The sequence below is a fragment of the Coregonus lavaretus genome (assembly GCF_964263955.1).
Source record: "Coregonus lavaretus genome assembly, chromosome: 2".
Lineage (NCBI taxonomy): Eukaryota > Metazoa > Chordata > Actinopteri > Salmoniformes > Salmonidae > Coregonus > Coregonus lavaretus.
In genome coordinates, this window is record NC_139989.1 from 37,003,001 (window position 1) to 37,027,558 (window position 24,558).

Here is a 24,558-nt window from a genome sequence, read left to right on the forward strand (position 1 = left end):
GCTGGGAGCGAATCAGAGGAGCATCTCAAAACCGATCAGAGACTGAAGCACGGGGTTGGAGGGGGAGGGGAACCTATTCTTCCTTATCATACTAGTTGACTGTCTAGATCATAAGAGAGGAAAACTACCACTCATAAAGCAAAGATTACATTTATTGTTAGGTGGTACCTTTTGATATTACTATTACTAGTATCCAACTATTGCTATTCTGTATTACTATTGATATTACTATGATGTCTACTATCATCTTACTAAATCTACTGTATATCAATAGCATAGGTAATAATGTTAGACATTGGTTTACCCCCATACTAGGCTGACATTTTAGCATTATTTATTTCGTCGTGAGAGTGGTTATTCTGGAAAGTTGAGCATTTAACTCTCTTAATCCTTAAATCCATCTGCTGTCAAAGATGGGTGTGCACTATTCCCTGATGAAACAGACAACAATAACACATTGATATAAATTCATAAGGTAGCCACTGGATTCAGAGAAAAATCCAACCAATCTTGTTTTCATTGCTAAAGAATGACAGCGAAGGCCTTGCAAATCCCAGACGATGTTATCATTGTTCCACAGTGACGCTGTTGTGTGAAGCATGCTACACTTACTGCCTGTGAGCAGCCCTTTCTCTCTCTCTCTCCCAAATTAGCCATTTCTATCTTACTCAATCTTTGTGTATTTTCTCTCTCCCTCCCTTTGTCGTTTTCTCCAAAACAAAAACAAGGGGACAGTGGACAGTGGGAGCCAGCGGGTGTTGTCCGAGGCAGCCGAATGGTCTCCAGAGCAACCCAGCAGGATTATGGGAGGCACGTCCTGTGCCCTGCCTCGGGGTACAGCCTAGTACCCTGCCTGCACTACATCTTGCATATTGAACAACTTCTATGCAGGCCTCACTCTCCCCAAAACATCCCCTCTGACCTGCTTTCATTTAAAAGTAATCCTTCATTAAAGTACTACCATTTCAAACAACAGTCTAACTAAATGAAGGGCTCTATTCAATCTGAAATGCTGAAGCTTTACAGATTCCTTAAAATAGAAATGTTAAGGTAATTTCCGATTGAGCCGACATATGCAGTGTTTACTATGAATCAAGTCTCCACTAAAGCATGAACATTGCCTTTAAATTTAAATCACAGTGTAAAGCTGAACTTCTGCAATGCGGATTGAATAGAGCCCTAAATAGTATAGCCATTTTGTTTCCAATTAAAGCCTCAAAGAAAATGTATTAATATGTACAGTGCATCATACATCGCAAAGAAGAGGACAATGAGTGGTGGCTGTATGTAATGATTTTAACCTCACTCAAGCACCCGTTAAACGAGGAATCATTAAAGACTGACTGCAGCTGCTGTATATATAGACACATAGATAAACGGATGTACCACAACCAGTAATTTAGGTAAACAAAACAATCACACAGACAAAGCAGCCAGCCAAACAAAACAACCAAACACTCAAGCCAGACAAAACACTAAACAAAAGATCAACTGGTCAGTCAAAACAACCACAACCAGCCTGCAAATTTCACTCGTTGATCCTTCACCCATCACCTTTAACTTAACCACAGTTCAGTAATGGAGCTACCAGCCAGACAAAACAACGAGCCAGACAAAACAAGCACAGTATACCTTCCCCACTCCCATCCCCTCCCCATCCAACTATCTCCCCCTCACCTTCACCACAGGCCAGTAGTGGGGCTGCCCCAGCAGTTTGACGATGGCAGGAATACCATAATGCAGCCGCACAGCATTCTGGGCCAGCTCGGCATCCTGGTGGCGTGACGTCAGGTGGCGCAGGGCACAGACGGCGGGCTCGGCCACGTCCTCCTTTTCTCCGGCCCGCAGCACGGCGTGGATGAGCGCCTCGACCCCGCCGCACTGCGTGACCAGGGCCTTGTTGCGGGAGTTGTTGCAGGTGAGGTTGGACAGTATCCCCGTGGCGCACGTCAGCATGTTGACGTCGTCCGAACCCAGCTGTCCCACTAACACCTGCAGCAGGCCGTCCAGACCCTCCTACAGACAGAGAGAAGGGGAGGTAGGAAGAGAGGCGGGGATTGAGAATTCTTTGTCTGTCCTTTGTTTGTTCATTATATGTTTTACTGTAGAACTCCAACTATGTTAGTGTCTCTGTAGAACTCGATGGTACTATCTTTATCAGGGGAGAAGGACTGCCTCTTTGAAGCCACAGAAGTTCAAGGCCGACTGCGGCATTGTTAGCAGAAAACAGGATCTCCCATTATAGTGATTGGAAAAATGTAAATCTTCGTGGTCAATCTTCATATAAATAAATATATGTTTTGAAGACAATCATGGTACCAATAACTGCTTTTCTAACACACCAGATGTATGTCCTTGAACCGATTATCGTAAAATCGCACACAGAGAAGGTAATTTAGTTACGAATGGCAGCCTGCAGTACCCTTCTCAGCCTTCAACTTGAGTTACTCAATGAAAGAGGGCAGCACTGAGCTAGCCTGCAACGTCACTTCCTGGAGTAGCTCAAACTGCGCATGTTACGTCTCCATGAGGCGCCATCTTAACCGACTTAATTTGGCTTCAATACGCTATAGAGCAGGAGTGTCAAACTCATTTTAGCTCAGGGGCCACATGGAGGAAAATCTATTCCCAAGTGGGCCGGACCGGAAAAATCATGGTATATATAACTTAAAAACATTATTTGTTTTAATACTATCAACATACAACATAAAGCTGGAGCCTGAGGACAGTGTGTCCAAAATAGTACAAGCACAACATCACTATTAATCATAAAACACGTCAAGTTTATTTGAAAATTCTAAAGAAAAAGAACACACAAACACACAATGCCTCAGTGATTAACAGAACTGTTTCACAGATCACAGAACTATATCAGGGTGTCATTTCTCAGGCAGAAATGTAGATAAAAATAATGAAATCCTGTTCCCCAAACAAGTGCAAGAACCACAGAGTCAAGAATAGGTTAAATATACAAATAAAATAAAATCAATTAAAAACAATAGCACATCAACATAAAAACATATAAACATAAATCTGAAAGCGTTGCTCAAACTCCCGTAACAGTCCCGTTATTTTATCTTTGAACCGCTTCATGTCTGCCACATGTTGGGTGGCGCACACATTTTTCAGACAGGGGAAGTGAGCTGCATCACCACCGGCAAGTTGCGTCTCCCACAATGACAGCTTCAACTTGAAAGAACGTATGCTGTCATAATACTGCGTGACAACTTTGTTGCGCCCTTGCAGCTGTTTGTTCAAGTTATTCAGGTGCTCTGTAACATCCACCATAAATGCAAGGTCCTGCATCCATTCTGCGGAATGAAATTCTAACACTGGTTTGCCCTTTTCTTCCATGAACTGTTCAATTTCTTCTCGTAAATCAAAGAAACGCCTCAGCACAGCACCTCAGCTTAACCATCTTACCTCAGTGTGGTATGGCAGGCCATAGATGTGGTCTTTCTCTCTGAGAAGGCTGTCAAACTGACGGTGATTCAGGCTTCTGGATCGGATGAAATTAACAGTTTGGATGACCACCTTCATGACGTTATCCATCTTTAATGACTTGCAACACAAAGCCTCCTGGTGCAAAATACAGTGAAAAGTCAAAAAATCACGTCCTCCATTTGCAGATTGCACTTTCTCTCTGAACTTTGTTACAACGCCTGCTTTTTTCTCGATCATTGAGGGCGCACCATCTGTAGCCAGGCTGACAGCGCGGGACCAGTCCACTCCGACCCTGTCCAGCGCGCCGACGAGTGCGGTAAAAATATCAGCTGCTGTCGTTGTATCTGTCATCGGCACCAACTCCACGAACTCCTCGGTGACGGTCAATGTGTAATCAACTCCGCGGATGAAAATGGCCAGTTGTGAAACATCTGTAATGTCCGTGCTTTCATGAATTGCAACCGAAAACGCAATACATGACTTTACTTTTTGCTTCAACTGGCTGTCCAAATCCACTGAAAGATCGGAAATCCTGTCTGCAACTGTGTTTCTTGTCAGGCTGATATTTGCAAAAGCCTGCCGCTTTTCAGGGCACACAATCTCAGCTGCCTTCATCATGCATGTTTTTACAAATTGACCTTCACTAAATGGTTTTGAAGCCACTGCGATTTCATTAGCAATGAGGTAGCTAGCTTTCACTGCAGCGTCACTGATGTCTCGGCTGTGAGTAAACACAGACTGCTGTTTCTTCAGACCCGCCAACAGTTCATTCACCTTCTCTCATCTCCGCTGTCCTTGAAAGTTGTCATATTTGTCGGCATGAAGACTCACATAGTGGCGACGAAGGTTATATTCTTTCAGCACTGCAACATGCTCTGAACACACCAAACATACAGCTTTCCCATTCAATTCCGTAAATAAATAGGATGACCATTTTTCTTGGAACACTCTGCACTCTGCGTCCACTTTTCTCTTTTTTGACAGAGACATATTGGGGCAATGAGGGTGCCAAAGCACATAATGTTAAAAGTAGAAGCCGTAATAAATATCGCGGGCAAAACAAAGTAGCTCATTGGCTGCACGTGCTTGACCTACTTGCTCTGCCCCGGTATAAACAGTTTGCTTGCTTAACACAATTGCTATTGCGCCATCCAGTGGACGCAATTGGAACAGCAGTTTATTTTATTGAAAAATTGCAGCGCATTTTTATACTTTACAAAAAAAAAACAAAAAAAAAAAGTTTTTTTTTGTTTTTTTTGTTGTTGTTGAAATCATCTCGCGGGCCGGATTAAACCCGTTTGCGGGCCTGATCCGGCCCGCGGGCCGTACGTTTGACACCCCTGCTATAGAGTCTTCACATGGGAATAAATAGTGTCACGTGATCGATGGCTTTGTTCATTCATATACTGCATATAGTCATTGGTCTTTATAGACTCTGTACTATCTCTGTATTACTCTATGGTACGGTCTCTGCTGATTCAAAATGGACTCTATGGTTACCTGACCTCTTACCTGTTTAGTGGCAGCATCAGACAGGTTCCTCAGGGTCCAGAGGCAGTTCTGTGTGAGGCGCTGGCTGGAGCCAGTCAGGTGCTGTCCCATGGCCTGCATGCCCCCTGGAAGGATGAGAGAGGGAATGTTAAATGGCTCTTTTATGGAAAGGATCAGACAACACACACGCACAGACACACACATACGTACGGACACACACATAACACACATCCTCCCCCAAAACACACACACACACACACTCACCAGCTTCCACTATGGCCGGCTTGTTGCTAGGGCACACTGAGAGAACTTTGAGCACACGGCTGGTGGTCCACAGCAGTTTCTCATAATTATAGTTCCTCATGATGAAGACCAGCCCCTCAGGGCCACCGTTGGCTAGGATGATAAGCTGAGATGAATAACAATGAAAACACACTGTCATAATCAATGAAATATCGTTACAGAGTTTGGACATTACATTGCATTATGAAATATCTCAAATATGATTGTTAGAATAATAATAGCAGTATGTGTATTTGATTTAATTATATTCACTTTATATTCAGTATATTTCTGATGTAATGCAGGGTACATTACTGACACCATACAGGGATTTACATTTGCTGTAGCAATGCAGCTGCATGCAGCCAGTGGTAAGGACATGTACTGTGTGTGTGTGTGTGTGTGTGTGTGTGTTGTGTGTGTGTGTGTGTGTGTGTGTGTGTGTGTGTGTGTGTGTGTGTGTGTGTGTGTGTGTGTGTGTGTGTGTGTGTGTGTGTGTGTGTGTGTGTGTGTGTGTGTGCATGTAGCTGCAGGTGGCACTAAAAGGGATCACGCATAATCCAGACCTGCAAGTACACTCACACTCTTCCGTGGCTGCAGTAAAGATGCAAGTAGTCTGTGCCAATACCACTATGCCAAATATGATGGATCAAGCATTATCCGCACGCATACACACCAAAGACCCCCCTCCCCCCCACCACACACCTTGCTCTCCTGGTTTCCGTAGGAGAGCAGCTGCAGGCAGTCAGTGGTGATGGCCAGGAACTTGGGGTTGCTCTTCTTCAGCAGAGGCACAATCCTCTGCAGGCCGTCGGCCAGGCGCACCGCCATCTTGGCTCCCTCCTGGTGCAGTAGCAGGTTGTGGAGGGTGGTGATGGCATAGAACAGCACTGACTCCATGGGAGAACTGAGGGAGGGGGAGGGAAGAGGGGAGGGGAGGGAGGGAAGAGGGGAGGGGAGGGAGGGGAGAGGGAGGGAAATAGGGAGAGTAGGTAGAGAAAAAGAGAGAGGAAGAGAGGGAGGTATGAGAGAAATTAGCATGACCTTTCTTTTCCCAATTAGTTCCCTCTGAATTTCATTTGCTTTAATTTGTTTTTAGATTTTGCCCTTGCTGCTCTTTGTATCATTAAAAAGCACATATTCCTCTATCATGAATCTGCATCTAAGTCCCTATTTGACAGTCTTGTACAGGGAGGTTTTTCCATTTGTATTTATCTGAATTCTGTTTCTGAATTAATTAAATGTCTTAATTTAGTTTCTGTCTGATGCCTCCTAGACTGTTATACAGGGTTTATACTGTGTGAACAGAGATAAAGAGACTCTGCCTCTATGAGAAATGACTATGAAAAATGGCTGCCACTTATCGTGAGGTTAAAATGAGCCTGGTGGTCAGGTTGAAATGATGTGCAGACCAGTTTGGCCAAGTTAATGAGCACAGCATGACACCTAATTTCTGATGGGTAATAATGTGATATGCTAATATCTTAGCCTGCAGGCAGTAGTGGACATGGTGGTGGAGATACCAACACATTAGCATGTACGCACACACACACACTTGCACACACACACACACACACACACACACACACACACAAATGAGCACACACAGCACGTACACAACTGCAGATGCAGAGACAGGCCAGAACAGTGCGTGCCTAAATCACTTCATTTCTAACACTGAATTCCACCTTATAAGTATCTATTTTGCTCTCTTTCTGTCACGTTCGTTTAAGGACGGGTCAGACCAAGGTGCAGCGTGAAATGCGTACATGTTTATTTAAATGATAAACACACGACAAAACAACAAACCAACGAAACGTGAAGTCCTAAGGCTGAACACTAAACAAGCCTCCACACGGAACAAGCTCCCACAACTAATGCACGCCAACAGGCTGCCTAAGTATGATCCCCAATCAGAGACAACGAGCGACAGCTGCCTCTGATTGGGAACCACACCCAGCCGAACACAGAACTACAACACCTAGACTGAAACATAGAAAACACAACATAGAACACCACACCCTGACTCAACATATAAGAGTCCCCTGAGTCAGGGTGTGACACTTTCACCCCCTTGCTTTTTCTCTCTCTTTGTTTCACTAATACTTCACATCAAACCATTTACCAACAATCTATCCAAACATCTGTCGATACTTCCCTCCCTCCCTCCATCTATCCACTCCCATCTACCCCTCAACATCCATCCATCCACCCACTAATCCCTCCCTCCTCTCCTACCTGAGCATGCGGACCAGGGCGGGGATGCCCCCAGACTTGAAGATGGCAAGCAGGCCCTCTCTCTGGTGGGACAGGCTGTGGAGGACGCTGGCAGCACAACGGGCTGTCTCCATGTCTCCTGTGTTCTGCATGGCCCGCACCACCGCCGCCACCATCTGGGGGGACTGCATCAGCACCCGGCGAGACGCCTCTTTCCGCGTCAGCTGGTTCACGATCATGGCCGCCTTGTTGACCACCACCTGTGGGGAATGAGACATTGCACAATTGAGAATTTCTGTCCATGCAAAATGTTGGCATTGGGTTGGGACCCATTGTTAGGTCTGAACATTTCTTTAGGGTCATGGCTTTAAGGTATTTTAAACGTTGCACTTCAGCAATTCATTGGTACTTTGAACATGGTAATTGATAACAAGATTTAGGAACAGACCACGTCTTGAGTTTGAATTGTGAGTAGAAGACAGAGCAGGACTGGGTCCATCATGACTTTCAATCATAATCAGAACTGACCACATAGGCCTCAACTCAAGCAATGTTGTACACTGAATCCTTTAAGGACAACTGAAATTATGTTAAATGACAATATAGACCTATAGAGGATTTGTTTCTGGGGCAGTCCTAATCTGTGTCCAATCTAACTGGCTTAGTCACGACCTGGACAAGCACAGCCACAGCCACAGAGAGCTAGCCAAGCATGGAACTGGATCAATGCTAGTCAGCAGGACGGTGCTCAAATGTGAGGAGGGACAGCACACAACAGTGACAGAGGCAATGTCCCTATTAAGGACATAATGGTACTATAATACAAGAGATACAGTGGCTTCAGAAAGTGACTTATTCCACATTTTGTTGTGTTATGGCCTGCATTAGTGTAGTCCCCTGTAGCTCAGTTGGTAGAGCATGGCGATTGCAACGCCAGGGTTGTGGGTTCGTTTCCAACGGGGGGCCAGTATGAAAATGTATGCACTAAATGTAAGTCGCTCTGGATAAGAGCGTCTGCTAAAATGTAAAAAAATTACAGTTTGATTAAATAGAAAAAAAAATTCTCACCCATCTACACACAATACCCCTTAATGACAAAGTGAAAACATGTTTTTAGAAATGTTTCCACATTTATTAAAAAGGAAATACAGAAATATCAAATGTATATAAGTATTCACAAGTATTCAGTCAATACTTCCTAGAAGCACCTTTGGCAGCGATTACAGCTGTAAGTCTTTCTGGGTAAGTCTCTAAGAGCTTTCCACACCTGGAATGTGCAACATTTGCCCATTATTCTTTTCAAAATTATTCAAGCTCAGTCAAATTAGTTGTTGATCATTGCTAGACAACCATTTTCAGATCTTGCCATAGCTTTTCAAGTAGATTTAAGTCAAAACTGTAACTCGGCCACTCAGGAACATTCACTGTCTTCTTGGTAAGCAACTCCAGTGTAGATTTGGCCTTGAGTTTTAGGTTATTGTCCTGCTGAACTGTGAATTCATCTCCCAGTGTCTGGTGGAAGGCAGGTTTTCCTCTAGGATTTTGCCTGTGCTTAGCTCCATTCCATTTAGTTTTTATTCTGAAAAACTCCCCAATCCTTAACGATTACAAGCATACCCATAACATGATGCAGCCACCAATATGCTTGAAAATATAGAGATTTGTACTCAGTAATATGTTGTATTGGATTTGCACCAAACATAAAACTTTGTATTGAGGACAAAAAGTGAATTGCTTTGACACATTTTAGTGCCTTGTTGCAAAAAGGATGCATGTTTTGGAATCTTTTTATTCTGTACAGGCTTCCTTCTTTTCACTTTGCCAATTATGTTAGTATCATGGAGTAACTACAATGTTGTTGATCCATCCTCAGTTTTCTCTTATCACAGCCATTAAACTCTGGAACTGTTTTAAAGTCACCGTTGGCCTCATCGTGAAATCCCTGAGCGGTTTCCTTCCTCTCTGGCAACTGAGTTAGGAAGGACTAGGGCTGTTGCAGTGACCATATTACCACCACACAGGCAGTCATGAGTCATGACGGCAGTAAAATTCCACGTGACCTTTGAGTAATCTCCTTTTATGCACTCTGGACATGCTTTGGTAGTACCCAACTTGCTAACTACCATCAGGTCCTAATGGCCTGGTAGTCAGGGCTCTGTTGTCCCTCTAACCACTCTGACATCAATGTAAATGCTTCGAGAATTACATCAAACACTTATCAACAGTAGGCCTATCATACTTTTAAAACTCACCTCACTGTGATGGTCAATTTGAAGAAGTTCAACAGCATGTTGAAACAGTGTAAAACATGGTTGCTAGCTCAGCTGGTAGAGCACGGCGCTTGTAATGCCAAGGTAGTGGGTTCGATCCCCGGGACCACCCATACACAAAAATGTATGCACGCATGACTGTAAGTCGCTTAAAAGCGTCTGCTAAATGGCATATTATTATGTTGAAATGGACAGCCTTTCTAAGGGGATGATTAATTCAAAACACTCATATGCATATTAGAGCTTATGCATATGCTAAGGCTTATGAGCCCCCCAAAAAACATGAACTAAAATTATCATTGTGCCGTTATACAATACATAGTCTACTGCATATTACGCATGGAAGAAAAACATAAAACTAAACTGATTTAAGATGTCTTTGGTACATAATTGGTCTAGCCTTTACTCCAAAATGTTACAAATTCGAGTAATCGCCTTTGAGTGTGGACTGTATTATTATGCATATGGAGGCACTTGTTACCTTGTGCCACGCTCCAAAATGTCTATCCATGAGTTTTGGAGAGAATGCATTGCCAGCCCTAGGCGATGCTGTTGGTTTATTGATTGTGCAGGACGGCTTACAGTTAGTCTACAATTAGTGAATTTGTATTTGATTTTGAATTGCCTAGTAATAGGGAATCTTTTATATTTTCATAATTCGTTGAGTGACACATTACCTTCAGCTATACAGAATATCCCATCACCATGCATTTCCATCTCCTCCTCTCGCTCCTTTATTCCTTTCTTGAGCGCGCAGACAGGCTCTCAACAGTTTAGTGAAATATGTTTTGTTGCGAAAATATGTTACTATTGATGTTCCCTAACAGATTTCATCTGGTTTCTCAAATGAAGCACTGGGTAGCTGCAGGAACAAGGTTTGAGAGCCCATGGTATACAGACTTTGGGCGGAATATCACCTGTCGGGCAGCGAGAGCATACTCCACAAACAGTGTTTGATGCGTGGAGTGAAATAAGTGTTCTTATATTTATTTCTCAGCTGCTCATATTAAGCACATGCTCCGCTATAAAACCGAAGTAGCCTACAGAACGTTCCGGCGGGAAAACACATGGCCTCCATTCGCTATTTGAGTGCAAACAGATGACATCAACTTATTTAGGCTTGCCATAACAAAGGGGTTGAATACTTATTGACTCAAGACATTTCAGCTTTAATTTCTTTCATTAGTTTGTAAACATTTCTAAAAACATAATTCCACTTTGACATTATGGGGTAGTGTGTGAAGGCCAGTGACAAAAAAATCGGTATTTAATAAATTTTAAGTGAAGGGGTGTGAATAATTTCTGAAGGCACTGTACATTAGATACACACAGTACACACTTTTATCTTACAACAGTTACTGGCTGAATAATTTCCAAATCAGCCTATTTGTTTAAACAGTGTAATTGAGTTTGATCAAAGATGGCTCCCAGCAGGCAGCATGAGGCTGTTGAAGGGGGAGGAAGAACAAGGTCATCCATTGGAAGGTTTTTAATCTAGAAATGAAAGGCCATCTTTTCTATTTGATTAGCTGCATCACTAATCTATGAATATTGATTGAAGGTTCAGATTGTTTTTAATAGCACATTGGAAATAGTGTTGTTTAATTCATTAATGTGTTAACATCTGGGCTTTGTGAAGATGGGATTTATAACTAAGTTAATGTTTTTAACTCTTAGAGGTTAGTTACCGCATCATCGTCGGCCAGCAGCTTGGTGAGCTCGGGCACGGCGCGAGTGGCCAGCTCGGCGTCATCCTGGTAGTTAATGAGGTGGACGATGGCGGTCTTGAGGAGCTGCGAGGGCTCAGCTAGCCGCTGGACGTTGGTCTGCTGACCGGCATCAGTCTGAATGGACAGCACCGCCTCGCCCTCCACCAGGGTCTCTGGGAACATGGCCGCTCTCACCCGCTGGGCCCGCGTCAGGGTGTACTGGGCCTCCACCTCTGGTGGGACAGAGGGATGAGAGAGGGATGAGAGAGGGATGAGAGAGGGACAAGATAGGGGGGAGATCAATGGATACTTGGATACAGTGGGGGAAAAAAGTATTTAGTCAGCCACAAATTGTGCAAGTTCTCCCACTTAAAAAGATGAGAGGCCTGTAATTTTCATCATAGGTACACGTCAACTATGACAGACAAAATGAGGAAAAAAAATCCAGAAAATCACATTGTAGGATTTTTAATGAATTTATTATGGTGGAAAATAAGTATTTGGTCACCTACAAACAAGCAAGATTTCTGGCTCTCACAGACCTGTAACTTCTTCTTTAAGAGGCTCCTCTGTCCTCCTCTCGTTACCTGTATTAATGGCACCTGTTTGAACTTGTTATCAGTATAAAATATACCTGTCCATAACCTCAAACAGTCACACTCCAAACTCCACTATGGCCAAGACCAAAGAGCTGTCAAAGGACACCAGAAACAAAATTGTAGACCTGAACCAGGTTGGGAAGACTGAATCTGCAATAGGTAAGCAGCTTGGTTTGAAGAAATCAACTGTGGGAGTAATTATTAGGAAATGGAAGACATACAAGACCACTGATAATCTCCCTCGATCTGGGGCTCCACGCAAGATCTCACCCCGTGGGGTCAAATTGATCACAAGAACGGTGAGCAAAAATCCCAGAACCACACGGGGGGACCTGGTGAATGACCTGCAGAGAGCTGGGACCAAAGTAACAAAGCCTACCATCAGTAACAGACTACGCCGCCTGGGACTCAAATCCTGCAGTGCCAGACTTGTCCCCCTGCTTAAGCCAGTACATGTCCAGGCCCGTCTGAAGTTTGCTAGAGTGCATTTGGATGATCCAGAAGAGGATTGGGAGAATGTCATATGGTCAGATGAAACCAAAATATAACTTTTTGGTAAAAACTCAACTCGTCGTGTTTGCAGGACAAAGAATGCTGAGTTGCATCCAAAGAACACCATACCTACTGTGAAGCATGGGGGTGGAAACATCATGCTTTGGGGCTGTTTTTCTGCAAAGGGACCAGGACGACTGATCCGTGTAAAGGAAAGAATGAATGGGGCCATGTATCGTGAGATTTTGAGTGAAAACCTCCTTCCATCAGCAAGGGCATTGAAGATGAAACGTGGCTGGGTCTTTCAGCATGACAATGATTCCAAACACACCGCCCGGGCAACGAAGGAGTGGCTTCGTAAGAAGCATTTCAAGGTCCTGGAGTGGCCTAGCCAGTCTCCAGATCTCAACCCCATAGAAAATCTTTGGAGGGAGTTGAAAGTCCGTGTTGCCCAGCGACAGCCCCAAAACATCACTGCTCTAGAGGAGATCTGCATGGAGGAATGGGCCAAAATACCAGCAACAGTGTGTGAAAACCTTGTGAAGACTTACAGAAAACGTTTGACATTGCCAACAAAGGGTATATAACAAAGTATTGAGAAACTTCTGTTATTGACCAAATACTTATTTTCCACCATAATTTGCAAATAAATTCATAAAAAATCCTACAATGTGATTTTCTGGATTTTATTCCTCATAGTTGACGTGTACCTATGATGAAAATTACAGGCCTCTCTCATCTTTTTAAGTGGGAGAACTTGCACAATTGGTGGCTGACCAAATACTTTTTTTTCCCCACTGTAGATATATTCATAGATAGTGTTTCAAACTAGTGATAGATTGAAAGTTGTTCTAGCCCCTAGTCAGTGAGTCCCTCGTCAGTGAGTTTTTCAGAAGAAGAATCATGCCTATTTTGAGACATGAAGCCAGTCCAAACTGGCCTGTGTACGTATGTGATGGTGTAGCTTATGAGAGAGTGAGTGAATCTGAATGAATATGCTGAATAAGTTGACGACGGACTCGTTCAAGCTGTCGGGACTAACCCACAACGTTAGACACGGACACGAACGATCTGCTTGCGTGTTGATACACTGGTGGTTTGTTGTGGCCGAGTATTGGCGCTAAACCGTGTTGTTGGAGTCCGGCATGCTAGCTGGCTGTGGCGTCTTATGACGAGGTGCCCGGACGATTTTCACGGAATAATACCGCACCTAGTTAGCTAGCTGAATAAACTAAGTTAGTCTATTCCTAGAAAACATTGAACCGCTGTAGTTTACAACAATTATAGTTTCTGAGGTGGAAGTTGGGAGAGTTATATTTGGGAGTTGTGGTGAGGGAGGCCCCGCTCTCTCCTTTCCCAGATGTTTAGTTCATTTCATTCTGATCTCCTCTGCATTATTGTAGCCATCTGCTGCAGCCTGTCAACTATGCCTCTGCCTATCCATGTTCTCTCCTCTCCGCACAGGCTACACAAACGCCTCACACCGCGTGGCTGCTGCCTCTCTAACCTGGTGGTCCCTGCACGCACCACCCACGTGGAGTTCCAGGTCTCAGGTAGCCTCTGGAACTGCCGTTCTGCTGCCAACAAGGCAGAGTTCATCTCAGCCTATGCTACCCTCCAGTCCCTCGACTTCTTGGCGCTGACGGAAACATGGATTACCACTGAAAACACTGCTACTCCTGCTGCTCTCTCCTCGTCTGACCATGTGTTCTCGCATACCCCGAGAGCATCTGGTCAGAGGGGTGGTGGCACAGGAATCCTCATCTCTCCCAAGTGGACATTCTCAATTTTTCCCCTGACCCCATCTGTCTATCTCCTCATTTGAATTCCATGCTCACAGTCACTAGCCCATTTAAGCTTAATATCCTTGTCATCTATTGCCCTCCAGGTTCCCTTGGAGAGTTCATCAATGAGCTTGACGCCTTGATAAGTTCCTTTCCTGAGGATGGCTCACCCCTCACAGTTCTGGGGGATTTCAACCTCCCTACGTCTACATTTGACTCATTTCTCTCTGCCTCCTTCTTTCCACTCCTCTCCTCTTTTGACCTCACCCTCTCACCGTCCCCCCCTACTCACAAGGCAGGCAATACGCTTGACCTCATCTTTACTAGATGCTGTTGTTCTACTAATCTCACTGCAACTCCCCTCCATGTCTCCGACCACTACTTTGTATCCTTTTCTCTCTCCCTCTCCTCCAACACTACTCACTCTGCCCCTACACAGATGGTAATGCGCCGTCGCAACCCTCTCTCTCTCTCTCCCGCTACTCTCTCCTCTTCCATCCTATCATCTCTTCCCTCTGCTCAAGCCTTCTCCCTCCAATCTCCTGATTCTGCCTCCTCAACCCTCCTCTCCTCCCTTTCTGCATCCTTTGACTCTCTATGTCCCCTATCCTCCCGGCCGGCTCGGTCCTCCCCTCCAGCTCCGTGGCTTGATGACTCATTGCGAGCTCACAGAACAGAGCTCCGGGCAGCTGAGCGGAAATGGAAGAAAACTAGACTCCCTGCGGACCTGGCATCTTTTCACTCCCTCCTCTCTACATTTTCTTCATCTGTTTCTGCTGCTAAGGCCACTTTCTACCACTCTAAATTCCAAGCATCTGCCTCTAACCCTAGGAAGCTCTTTGCCACATTCTCCTCCCTGCTGAATCCCCCCCCCCCCCTCCGTCTCTGTGGATGACTTCGTCAACCATTTTGAAAAGAAGGTTGACGACATTCGATCCTCGTTTGTTAAGTCAAATGACACTGCTGGTCCTGCTCACACTGCCCTACCCCATGCTTTGACTTCTTTCTCCCCTCTCTCTCCAGATAAAATCTTGCGACTTGTGACGGCAGGCCGCCCAACAACCTGCCCGCTTGACCCTATCCCTTCCTCTCTTCTCCAGACCATCTCCGGTGACCTTCTCCCTTACCTCACCTCGCTGATCAACTCATCCTTGACCGCTGGCTATATCCCTTCCGTCTTCAAGAGAGCGAGAGTTGCACCCCTTCTCAAAAAACCAACACTCGATCCCTCTGATGTCAACAACTACAGACCAGTATCCTTTCTTTCTTTTCTCTCCAAAACTATTGAGCGTGCCGTCTTTAGCCAACTCTCTTGCTATCTCTCTCAGAATGACCTTCTTGATCCAAACCAGTCAGGTTTCAAGACTGGTCATTCAACTGAGACTGCTCTTCTCTGTGTCACGGAGGCTCTCCGCACTGCTAAAGCTAACTCTCTCTCCTCTGCTCTTGTCCTTCTAGACCTATCTGCTGCCTTTGATACTGTGAACCATCAGATCCTCCTCTCCACCCTCTCCGAGCTGGGCATCTCCGGCGCGGCTTACTCTTGGATTGCGTCCTACCTGACCGGTCGCTCCTACCAAGTGGCGTGGCGAGAAGCTGTCTCCGCACCACGTGCTCTCACCACTGGTGTCCCCCAGGGCTCAGTTCTAGGCCCTCTCCTATTCTCGCTATACACCAAGTCACTTGGCTCTGTCATATCCTCACATGGCCTCTCCTATCATTGCTACGCTGACGACACACAACTAATCTTCTCCTTTCCCCCTTCTGATAACCAGGTGGCGAATCGCATCTCTGCATGTCTGGCAGACATATCAGTATGGATGACGGATCACCACCTCAAGCTGAACCTTGGCAAGACGGAGCTGCTCTTCCTCCCGGGGAAGGACTGCCTGTTCCATGATCTCGCCATCACGGTTGACAACTCCGTTGTGTCCTCCTCCCAGAGTGCGAAGAGCCTTGGCGTGACCCTGGACAACACCCTGTCGTTCTCCGCTAACATCAAGGCGGTGACCCGATCCTGTAGGTTCATGCTCTACAACATTCGGAGATTACGACCCTGCCTTACACAGGAAGCGGCACAGGTCCTAATCCAGGCACTTGTCATCTCCCGTCTGGATTACTGCAACTCGCTGTTGGCTGGGCTCCCTGCCTGTGCCATTAAACCCCTACAACTCATCCAGAATACCGCAGCCCGTCTGGTGTTCAACCTTCCCAAGTTCTCTCACGTCACCCCGCTCCTCCGCACACTCCACTGGCTTCCAGTTGAAGCTCGCATCTGCTACAAGACCATGGTGCTTGCCTACAGAGCTGTGAGGGGAACGGCACCTCCGTACCTTCAGGCTCTGATCAGTCCCTACACCCAAACGAGGGCATTGCGTTCATCCACCTCTGGCCTGCTGGCTCCACTACCTCTGCGGAAGCATAGTTCCCGCTCAGCCCAGTCAAAACTGTTCGCTGCTCTGGCACCCCAATGGTGGAACAAGCTCCCTCACGACGCCAGGACAATGGAGTCACTCACCACCTTCCGGAGACATTTGAAACCCCACCTCTTTAAGGAATACCTGGGATAGGATAAAGTAATCATTCTACCCCCCCTTACACCAACCCACCCCCCCACAAACAAAAAAAAAAAAAAAAAAACATTGTAAAGTGGTTATCCCACTGGCTATAAGGTGAATGCACCTATTTGTAAGTCGCTCTGGATAAGAGTGTCTCCTAAATGACGTAAATGTAAATGTAAATGAATCACAGCATAATTATGACATTGAATGACTACGTGTACAGAAAGAGAGCGAGATGTAGAGAGACTGAAAGAGAAGTAGAGCGAGAGGGAAAAATGGAATGAGAGAGAAAGGGAGGGATGGGAAGAGAGTGGGAAGTGGGAATATGAGAGAAAGGGAGAGAGGGCGAGAGAGAGAGAGAGAGAGAACCTATACCTGTAGTGTTTTCCACCAACGTGGTGGTGACGGCGTACTTCTTGGCGCTGTACTCTGTGCCCTCGTCATCTCGCACGGTGGTGGCACCTGATTGGATGCCGGAGTCGTGGGCGTAGTACGTCTGCTGCCACTCAGCCACCTTCACCGAGCCCTCTGCCTCGTTCACTGGGAGGAGAAGCAGAGAGAGGGGAGAGAGAGAGGGAGAGAGACAGAGAGACAGGTGGGAAGAGTGACATAGGGTCTAATTATCACTTTTCACCATCCTAGACCCTAGATTAAACTTGTGACTGAGTGGATATGTAAAACGGGCTATAAAAATAGTGTGATTGATTGACTGAGAGCCAGTGGTCAGTTGTTTCCCTCTGCAGACACTATATTGATGCTCAGCCACTCTGAAGGGACACTGAGTGGACGGTTGCTAGTGTGTTTCTAGGGTACAGCAACACCGTGCTCCAAACTTTGGTTAATCAAGGATGATTCTTTGCAGATTAAATGAAGCCAGTGAGTCTTTAACAAAATACTTACTTTGCATGGACATCATCACTGTCCAGTCTCAAAACTGGCCTTTGGAGAAAACGTTCTGGAAGAGAGGAAAAAAGAGAAGTCGAGAACATTAGACCATGAATCATGGTCCTGTGTGGCTCAGTTGGTAGACCATGGCGCTTGCAACGCCAGGGTTGTGGGTTGGTATGTTGGTATTCGTTAGGATCCCCATTAGCCGCTGCAAAAGCATCAGCTACTCTTCCTGGGGGGGGCCAGTAAGAATAAAAAACGAAACTATATGCACTTACTACTGTAAGACGCTCTGGATAAGAATGTCGACTAAATGACATAAATGGAAAACGACTATCAGAGAGCTAATAAATATGAAGTAAAACGTAAACAAATGCATCCAGAGCAACTATACATTACAATGCCCATATTCCTGCGGGATAACTCAAGTAAAAACAATGGAACATCTACTGTAATAACTCATTGTATACACAACTAGAATATGATCTGCTTGGTAACAACTGAAAAGTTATTAAAACACCTTTGGCTGTCTATTTGTTTCATTGAGTCCAGTGCTTCCATGTAAGTGAGACACAACTAAACTAGACACTCCAAACCATGTAAAATGTCACATTAATGTCGATATAATATTAAGTGTCCCCATAAAATCAAACAAAGTTTGTGAGGCAAGGCAGTAAGGACTGAGAGTGGTGTAAATGGGACAGACTCCATCTCCCGTCCCTACGGTACAGCCCGACCCAACTACTGCAGGGGGGGTGGACGAGAGACGGTGACATTTAAGAAGTGGTGAGCGTCTCTCCCTGAAAAGGTTTCTCCTTTCCGTTCGCCAAACAATGCTTAATTCATGACTATAATTAGGCCAATAGCAGAGATGAGTGACAGAGGGAGGAGGGTGGCGGTGGTGTTGCAGAGAAATAATCCAAATGCATTATGGGAAAGAGTATTGTCCCCTGCTGTTTGTGACAAAAATTCCCCAGGAGACAACAGAGAGCTTTTCTGCGTGTTTGTCGCTGACGTAAATAGCTGCAAAGTACTCGCTGGAAGGAGCTAAATCAATTATTGGCCCTAATTTTGTGAGGGACATCTATTTTTTTCCCCCTCCTCTGGGCTAATCAATGTCTGAATTGGCCATTCTGCCAAATAGCTCAGATCTACTTGCTAACCACTTACTGAACAGCACATAAAACAAAGTGATAATTGCATGAGTGATTGATCTACAGTCGTGTTCAAAAGTTTTGAGAATGACACGAGTATTGGTCTTCACAAAGTTCGCTGCTTTAGTGTTATGAGATATTTTTGTCAGATGTTACTATGGTATACTGAAGTATAATTACAAGCATTCTATAAGTGTCAAAGGCTTTTATTGACAATTACATTAAGTTTATGCAAAGAGTCAATATTTGCAGTGTTGACCCTTCTTTTTCAAGACCTCTGCAATCCGCTCTGGCATGCTGTCAATTAACTTCTGGGCCACAATGTTTGTCCACCCGCCTCTTGAGGATCGACCACAAGTTCTCAATGGGACTAAGGTCTGGGGAGTTTCCTGGCCATGGACCCACAATGTCGATGTTTTGTTCCCCGAGCCACTTAGTTATCACTTTTGCCTTATGGCAAGGTGCTCCATCATTTACATTTTAGTCATTTAGCAGACGCTCTTATCCAGAGCGACTTCCAGGAGCAATTAGGGTTAAGTGCCTTGCTCAAGGGCACATGGACAGATTTTTCACCTAGTCGGCTCAGGAATTAGAACCAGCGACCTTTCGGTTACTGGCACAACGCTCTTAACCACTAATCTACCTGCCGCCCCCGCTGGAAAATGCATTGGTCGTCACCAAACTGTTCTTGGATGGTTGGGAGAAGTTGCTCTCAGAGGATGTGTTGGTACCATTCTTTATTCATGGCTGTGTTCTTCGGCAAAATTGTGAGTGAGCCCACTCCCTTGGCTGAGAAGCAACCCCACACATGAATGGTCTCAGAATGCTTTACTGTTGGCATGACACAGGACTAATGGTAACGCTCACCTTGTCTTCTCCGGACAAGGTGTTTTCCGGATGCCCCAAACAATCGGAAAGGGGATTCATCAGAGAAAATGACTTTACCCCAGTCCTCAGCAGTCCAATCCCTGTACCTTTTGCAGAACATCAGTCTGTCCAAAATGTTTTTCCTGGAGAGAAGTGGCTTCTTTTCTGCCCTTCTTGACACCAGGCCATCCTCCAAAAGTCTTCGCCTCACTGTGCGTGCAGATGCACTCACACCTGCCTGCTGCCATTCCTGAGCAAGCTCTGCACTGGTGGTGCCCCGATCCCGCAGCTGAATCAACTTTTGGAGACGGTCCTGGCGCTTGCTGGAGTTTCTTGGGTGCCCTGACGCCTTCTTCACAACAATTGAACCTCTCTCCTTGAAGTTCTAGATGATCCGATAAGTGGTTGATTTAGGTACAATCTTACTAGCAGCAATATATTTGCCTGTGAAGCCCTTTTTGTGCAAAGCAATGATGACGGCACATGTTTCCTTGCAGGTTACCATGGTTAACAGAGGAAGAACAATGATTTCAAGCACCACCCTCCTTTTAAAACTTCCAGTCTGTTATTCTAACTCAATCAGCATGACAGAGTGATCTCCAGCCTTGTCCTCATCAACACTCTCACCTGTGTTAATGAGAGAATCACTGACATGATGACAGCTGGTTCTTTTGTGGCAGGGCTGAAATGCAGTGGAAATGTTTTTTCATGGCAAAGAGGGACCTTGCAATTAATTGCAATTCATCTGATCACTCTTCATGACATTCTGGAGTATATGCAAATTGCCATCATCAAAACTGAGGCAGCAGACTTTGTGAAAATTAGTATTTGTTTGTGTCATTCTCAAAACTTTTGACCACGACTGTAGGCTACTTGTAATGTGTGGTTGTGTGGAGCGCAATATGAGTGTGTGTGTTTGTTTGTTTGTTTGTTTGTGTGTGTGTGTGTGTGTGTGTGTGTGTGTGTGTGTGTGTGTGTGTGTGTGTGTGTGTGCGCGTGTGTGTGTGCGTGTGTGTGTGCGTGTGTGTGTGTGTGTGTGTGTGTGTGTGTGTGTGTGGTGTATGTCCACTGTTAGAAGCGAGATATCTAAAACTCAATATGCTAGCCGATATAAAACCACATTTTCTCCATACCGAATGGGAAATAGGTAACAAATTATGACAAATACGCTCTCTTTAACTGAGCTTAAACTGACTGGAAGGCAGACGGAGAACAAAACAAATGAGCAATGCGTAACTGCTTTTCTCCAGGCGTGGAAAACGGCTCATACATTTCATCATCCCCCCTTCACAATTTAATGAAGTGTTTCACGTGACTGACAGGTAGATGAAAGACCTCCAGTTTTCACACTAACCACACAATCTCCCATAGAGCCAATGCTACTGAGAGAGGGCCTCGATCCGCACCCCCACTTAGAGACAATGCAGCCTGTCTGTCTGACACAAAATGGCAGGGTGATATGAAAACAGAAGCACAACACATAAAAAGCAGATTTGGGCTTTTGGACTGTCATAACAGGCTTTCAGAGAGCCATTTTCTTTTGTTTACCGTTCAATGTTTACCTCAGCTGCACCTTGAGAGGAAAAACCTGAATGTGAGTTCTAGATATGAAACATTTAGAAACCTCCACTGTCTAAGACAAGCTGGCAATTCTCTTTAATCAAGGGTGTTTCTGACAGAAGACGTTTTTCCTGTCATTCTTAAATTTGTCATCTCTACAGACACGCCTTTTTCTCGTAGCCTCTTTTTACTATCTCTCGTTCTATCCATCCCTCACGTTCTCTCTCCAAGGACACCTAATCTCTTTGCTCGTTTTCAGCCACACCATTAAACTCTCTATGTTATATTTTCTCAATCGTTCCTTCAACCCTCTATTAAAAAAGAACTTTTCCTCCTAATGCTTTTTCAATTTTTCCTCTTTCCAAACCTCTGTTCCTCTCTCTCTCTCTCTCTCTCTCTCTCTCCCTCCCCCCCCCCCCCCCCGCCCCCCCCCCCCCCCCCCCCTCGCTCCGTTTATTCTGGAGAAGATAAAAAACAACTGCACCACTCTCTCACTGTCGCTGGGGGACACACAAGGCTTCTGGGAAATTGCTTTTTTAATTGTTGTTGTTATGATGCCACACAGCCTGTTTTCCTTAAATCATTCATCAAAATGGCCATGGTGGGTCTCATGTCGTCGCACACACACACACACACACACACACACACACACACACAAGCCCCAAGAGCTAGTTGGTCTAGCCAACAGTGGCCAGGGATGATATTTAGTTAATTAAAAAGCACTTAAAAACATTGTGGTGTAATTCAAAATGGCTTTTTACAGAACTGCCTTGACATAATGAAGTAATACACTGTTAGCATGTTACCCTTAGATGAACCTTCTTCATTAATGAATACAGTCTGTCTGTTCATTCAGTTTATCTGAAGGCTTTGGTTTGGTTCAAAGGGCAAAACCTCCTCTGTTGCCCCTGCTATATGATTCAGAAAGATTTTTTTAAAATGTTCCTTTTACGTTAGAATACAACCGTGATACTACTTAAAGTAGGCTATATACATGTACTGCTGGGTTTCATCTTGGTCAGTTGTTCTGAAGAGTATTAAGTGTGTGTGTGTGTGTGTGTGTGTGTGTGTGTGTGTGTGTGTTTGTATATACGTGTGTATCCCCATAGGTCAAGGACAGAAATAACCAGGGCAGGAAAGAGCAGAAGATGGGAAATTCCTGTTTTCTGTCCATTGTCCCAGTGAAGGTCATGATTATAATTTATTAATGTAATCTCTTTTTCTCTTTCCTTTTCTCTCCATCCCGTTCTTTCTTTCACCTTTATAAGTCCCCTGCTTGCTTTCTCAATAATTATTGGCTTCTCTCCTTGTATGTTTCTATTCCTCTCATCTCACAATTTCTCTCTTTCTCTCTTTCACTCACACACAGTACATCAAGGCTGCTGTTGCCAGGGCTCTAAGGCGCAGGGAGGATGTTTTTGGACGGCTCACAGCTGAACAATGCTACACCAGCAGATCTGCCTTCTTCTATTTGACCTTAAGGGTCTCTGCAAGTTTGGCAGTGTGCGTTTGTGTGTGCGCTTGTAGGTCGTAGGTCAACAGATTGTGTGTGATGTGTTTGTATGTGTGTAAGACGTATTGATGTTGATGACACACAAATGTATTGATGACTGACTCACAGGTACTTATACTTCAATGTGGATCAAAATGTGTGTGTGTCTGACAGTGTGTGTGTGTGTGTTCAGACAAGGTCAACAGTCATCCCGTCTCTCCATGGCTGACTCATCTCCGGGATCTGATAAAGAGATGACAGTCTCTCTCTCTCTCTCTCTCTCTCTCTCCTCTCTCTCTCTCTCTCTCTCTCTCTCTCTCTCTCTCTCAGCGGATCTGATGACACCGTCACCCCCCCACCCCCCCCCCCCACCCCCCCGGTCGACCTCCAATTACAAACCCAGCCAGTATTCCCAACTTTCCTTCCCCCCATGCTGGGCTACGGATCTCAGACCTGTGAAAAGCTACTGCTGTTGCTGTTGTTAATTCCATTTCTATGTTGTTGTTCCCCCAGGGCCGGCCTTAGCCTTTTGAGGGCCCTATGTGAACATTTGTTCCCCAGCAGCTCAAACGTCACTTAAAGGGATAGTTCAGGTCAAATCTATATTTGGGTCGAATTACCCTTACCTGAGTTGTCTGAAGGCCATGGTGACAGAATCCACAATAATCCATTATTTACTTCTGCCATGGTGACGAGTTAGCATATAAGCATCATTGAAATTAATGAATGTAAACAGCTGAAACGATGTTAGCAATGCTGCACTACTTCCTCAAAAACACTTCAAACTAAGTTTGGTAGCGTCGATACTCGAATAATGAAAATGTATGCACTAACTGTAAGTCGCTCTGGATAAGAGCGTCTGCTAAATGACTAAAATGTAAAATGTAAGAACCTGTCCATGTTTTCTTCCTGTGAGAATGTCGATATTTTTGCAATGCTCTGATAGTTCCATTAAGCCACTGCTGAGTATGTTCACAGCTCTGGTAATCAATCAGCGAGTGCCCAATGGAATACAATACAACTTTATTGTCCATTATACAGCAAAGAACAGAAACAGATGCGGCTGTGAGACTACATGGGGAAAAAGTTCCAGTTTGAGTGACAAAATTCCAGCGATTATTTCAGCATTATGCACGTAAAAAAATATACTGAACAAAAATATAAACGCAACATGTAAAATGTTGGTCCCATGTTTCATGAGCTGAAATAAAAGATCCCAGAAATTGTCCATACACACAAAAAGCTTATTTCTCTCACATTTTGTGCACAAATTTGTTTACATCCCTGTTAGTGAGCATTTCTCCATTGCCAAGATAATCCATCCACCTGACAGGTGTGGCATATCAAGAAGCTGATAAAACAGCATGATCATTACACAGGTGCACCTTGTGCTGGGGACAATAAAAGGCCACTCTAAAATGTGCAGTTTTGTCACAAAACACAAGACCACAGATGTCTCAAGTTTTGAGAGAGCGTGCAATTGGCATGCTGACTGCAGGAATGTCCACCAGAGCTGTTGCCAGAGAATTTAATGTTCATTTCTCTACGTCGTTTTAGAGAATTTGGAAGTACATCCAACCGACCTCCCAACCGCAGACCACGTGTAACCATGCCAGCCCAGGACCTCCACATCTGGCTTCTTCACCTGCGGGATCGTCTGAGACCAGCCACCCGAACAGCTGACGAAACTGTGGGTTTGCACAACCGAAGGATTTCTGCACAAACTGTCAGAAACCGTCTCAGGTAAG

At 44.9% G+C, this 24,558-nt stretch overlaps 1 protein-coding gene across 1 annotated transcript in view; it reads right to left on the reverse strand.

Moving 5' to 3' along the window:
- The window catches only part of LOC311103212 (junction plakoglobin-like), a 101,425-nt gene that overhangs the window by 29,421 nt on the left and 47,446 nt on the right, over positions 1-24,558 (reverse strand). The window contains exons 2-9 of the mRNA XM_084144755.1: positions 17,750-17,804; positions 17,225-17,389; positions 11,393-11,646; positions 7,456-7,694; positions 5,923-6,124; positions 5,200-5,344; positions 4,957-5,060; positions 1,678-2,016 (exon numbers count right to left, since the gene is read on the reverse strand). Of these exons, the coding sequence (XP_084000881.1) occupies positions 1,678-2,016; positions 4,957-5,060; positions 5,200-5,344; positions 5,923-6,124; positions 7,456-7,694; positions 11,393-11,646; positions 17,225-17,389; positions 17,750-17,765 (1,464 nt within the window). The 5' untranslated portion in view covers positions 17,766-17,804. The remainder of the gene's footprint in view (positions 1-1,677; positions 2,017-4,956; positions 5,061-5,199; positions 5,345-5,922; positions 6,125-7,455; positions 7,695-11,392; positions 11,647-17,224; positions 17,390-17,749; positions 17,805-24,558) is intronic.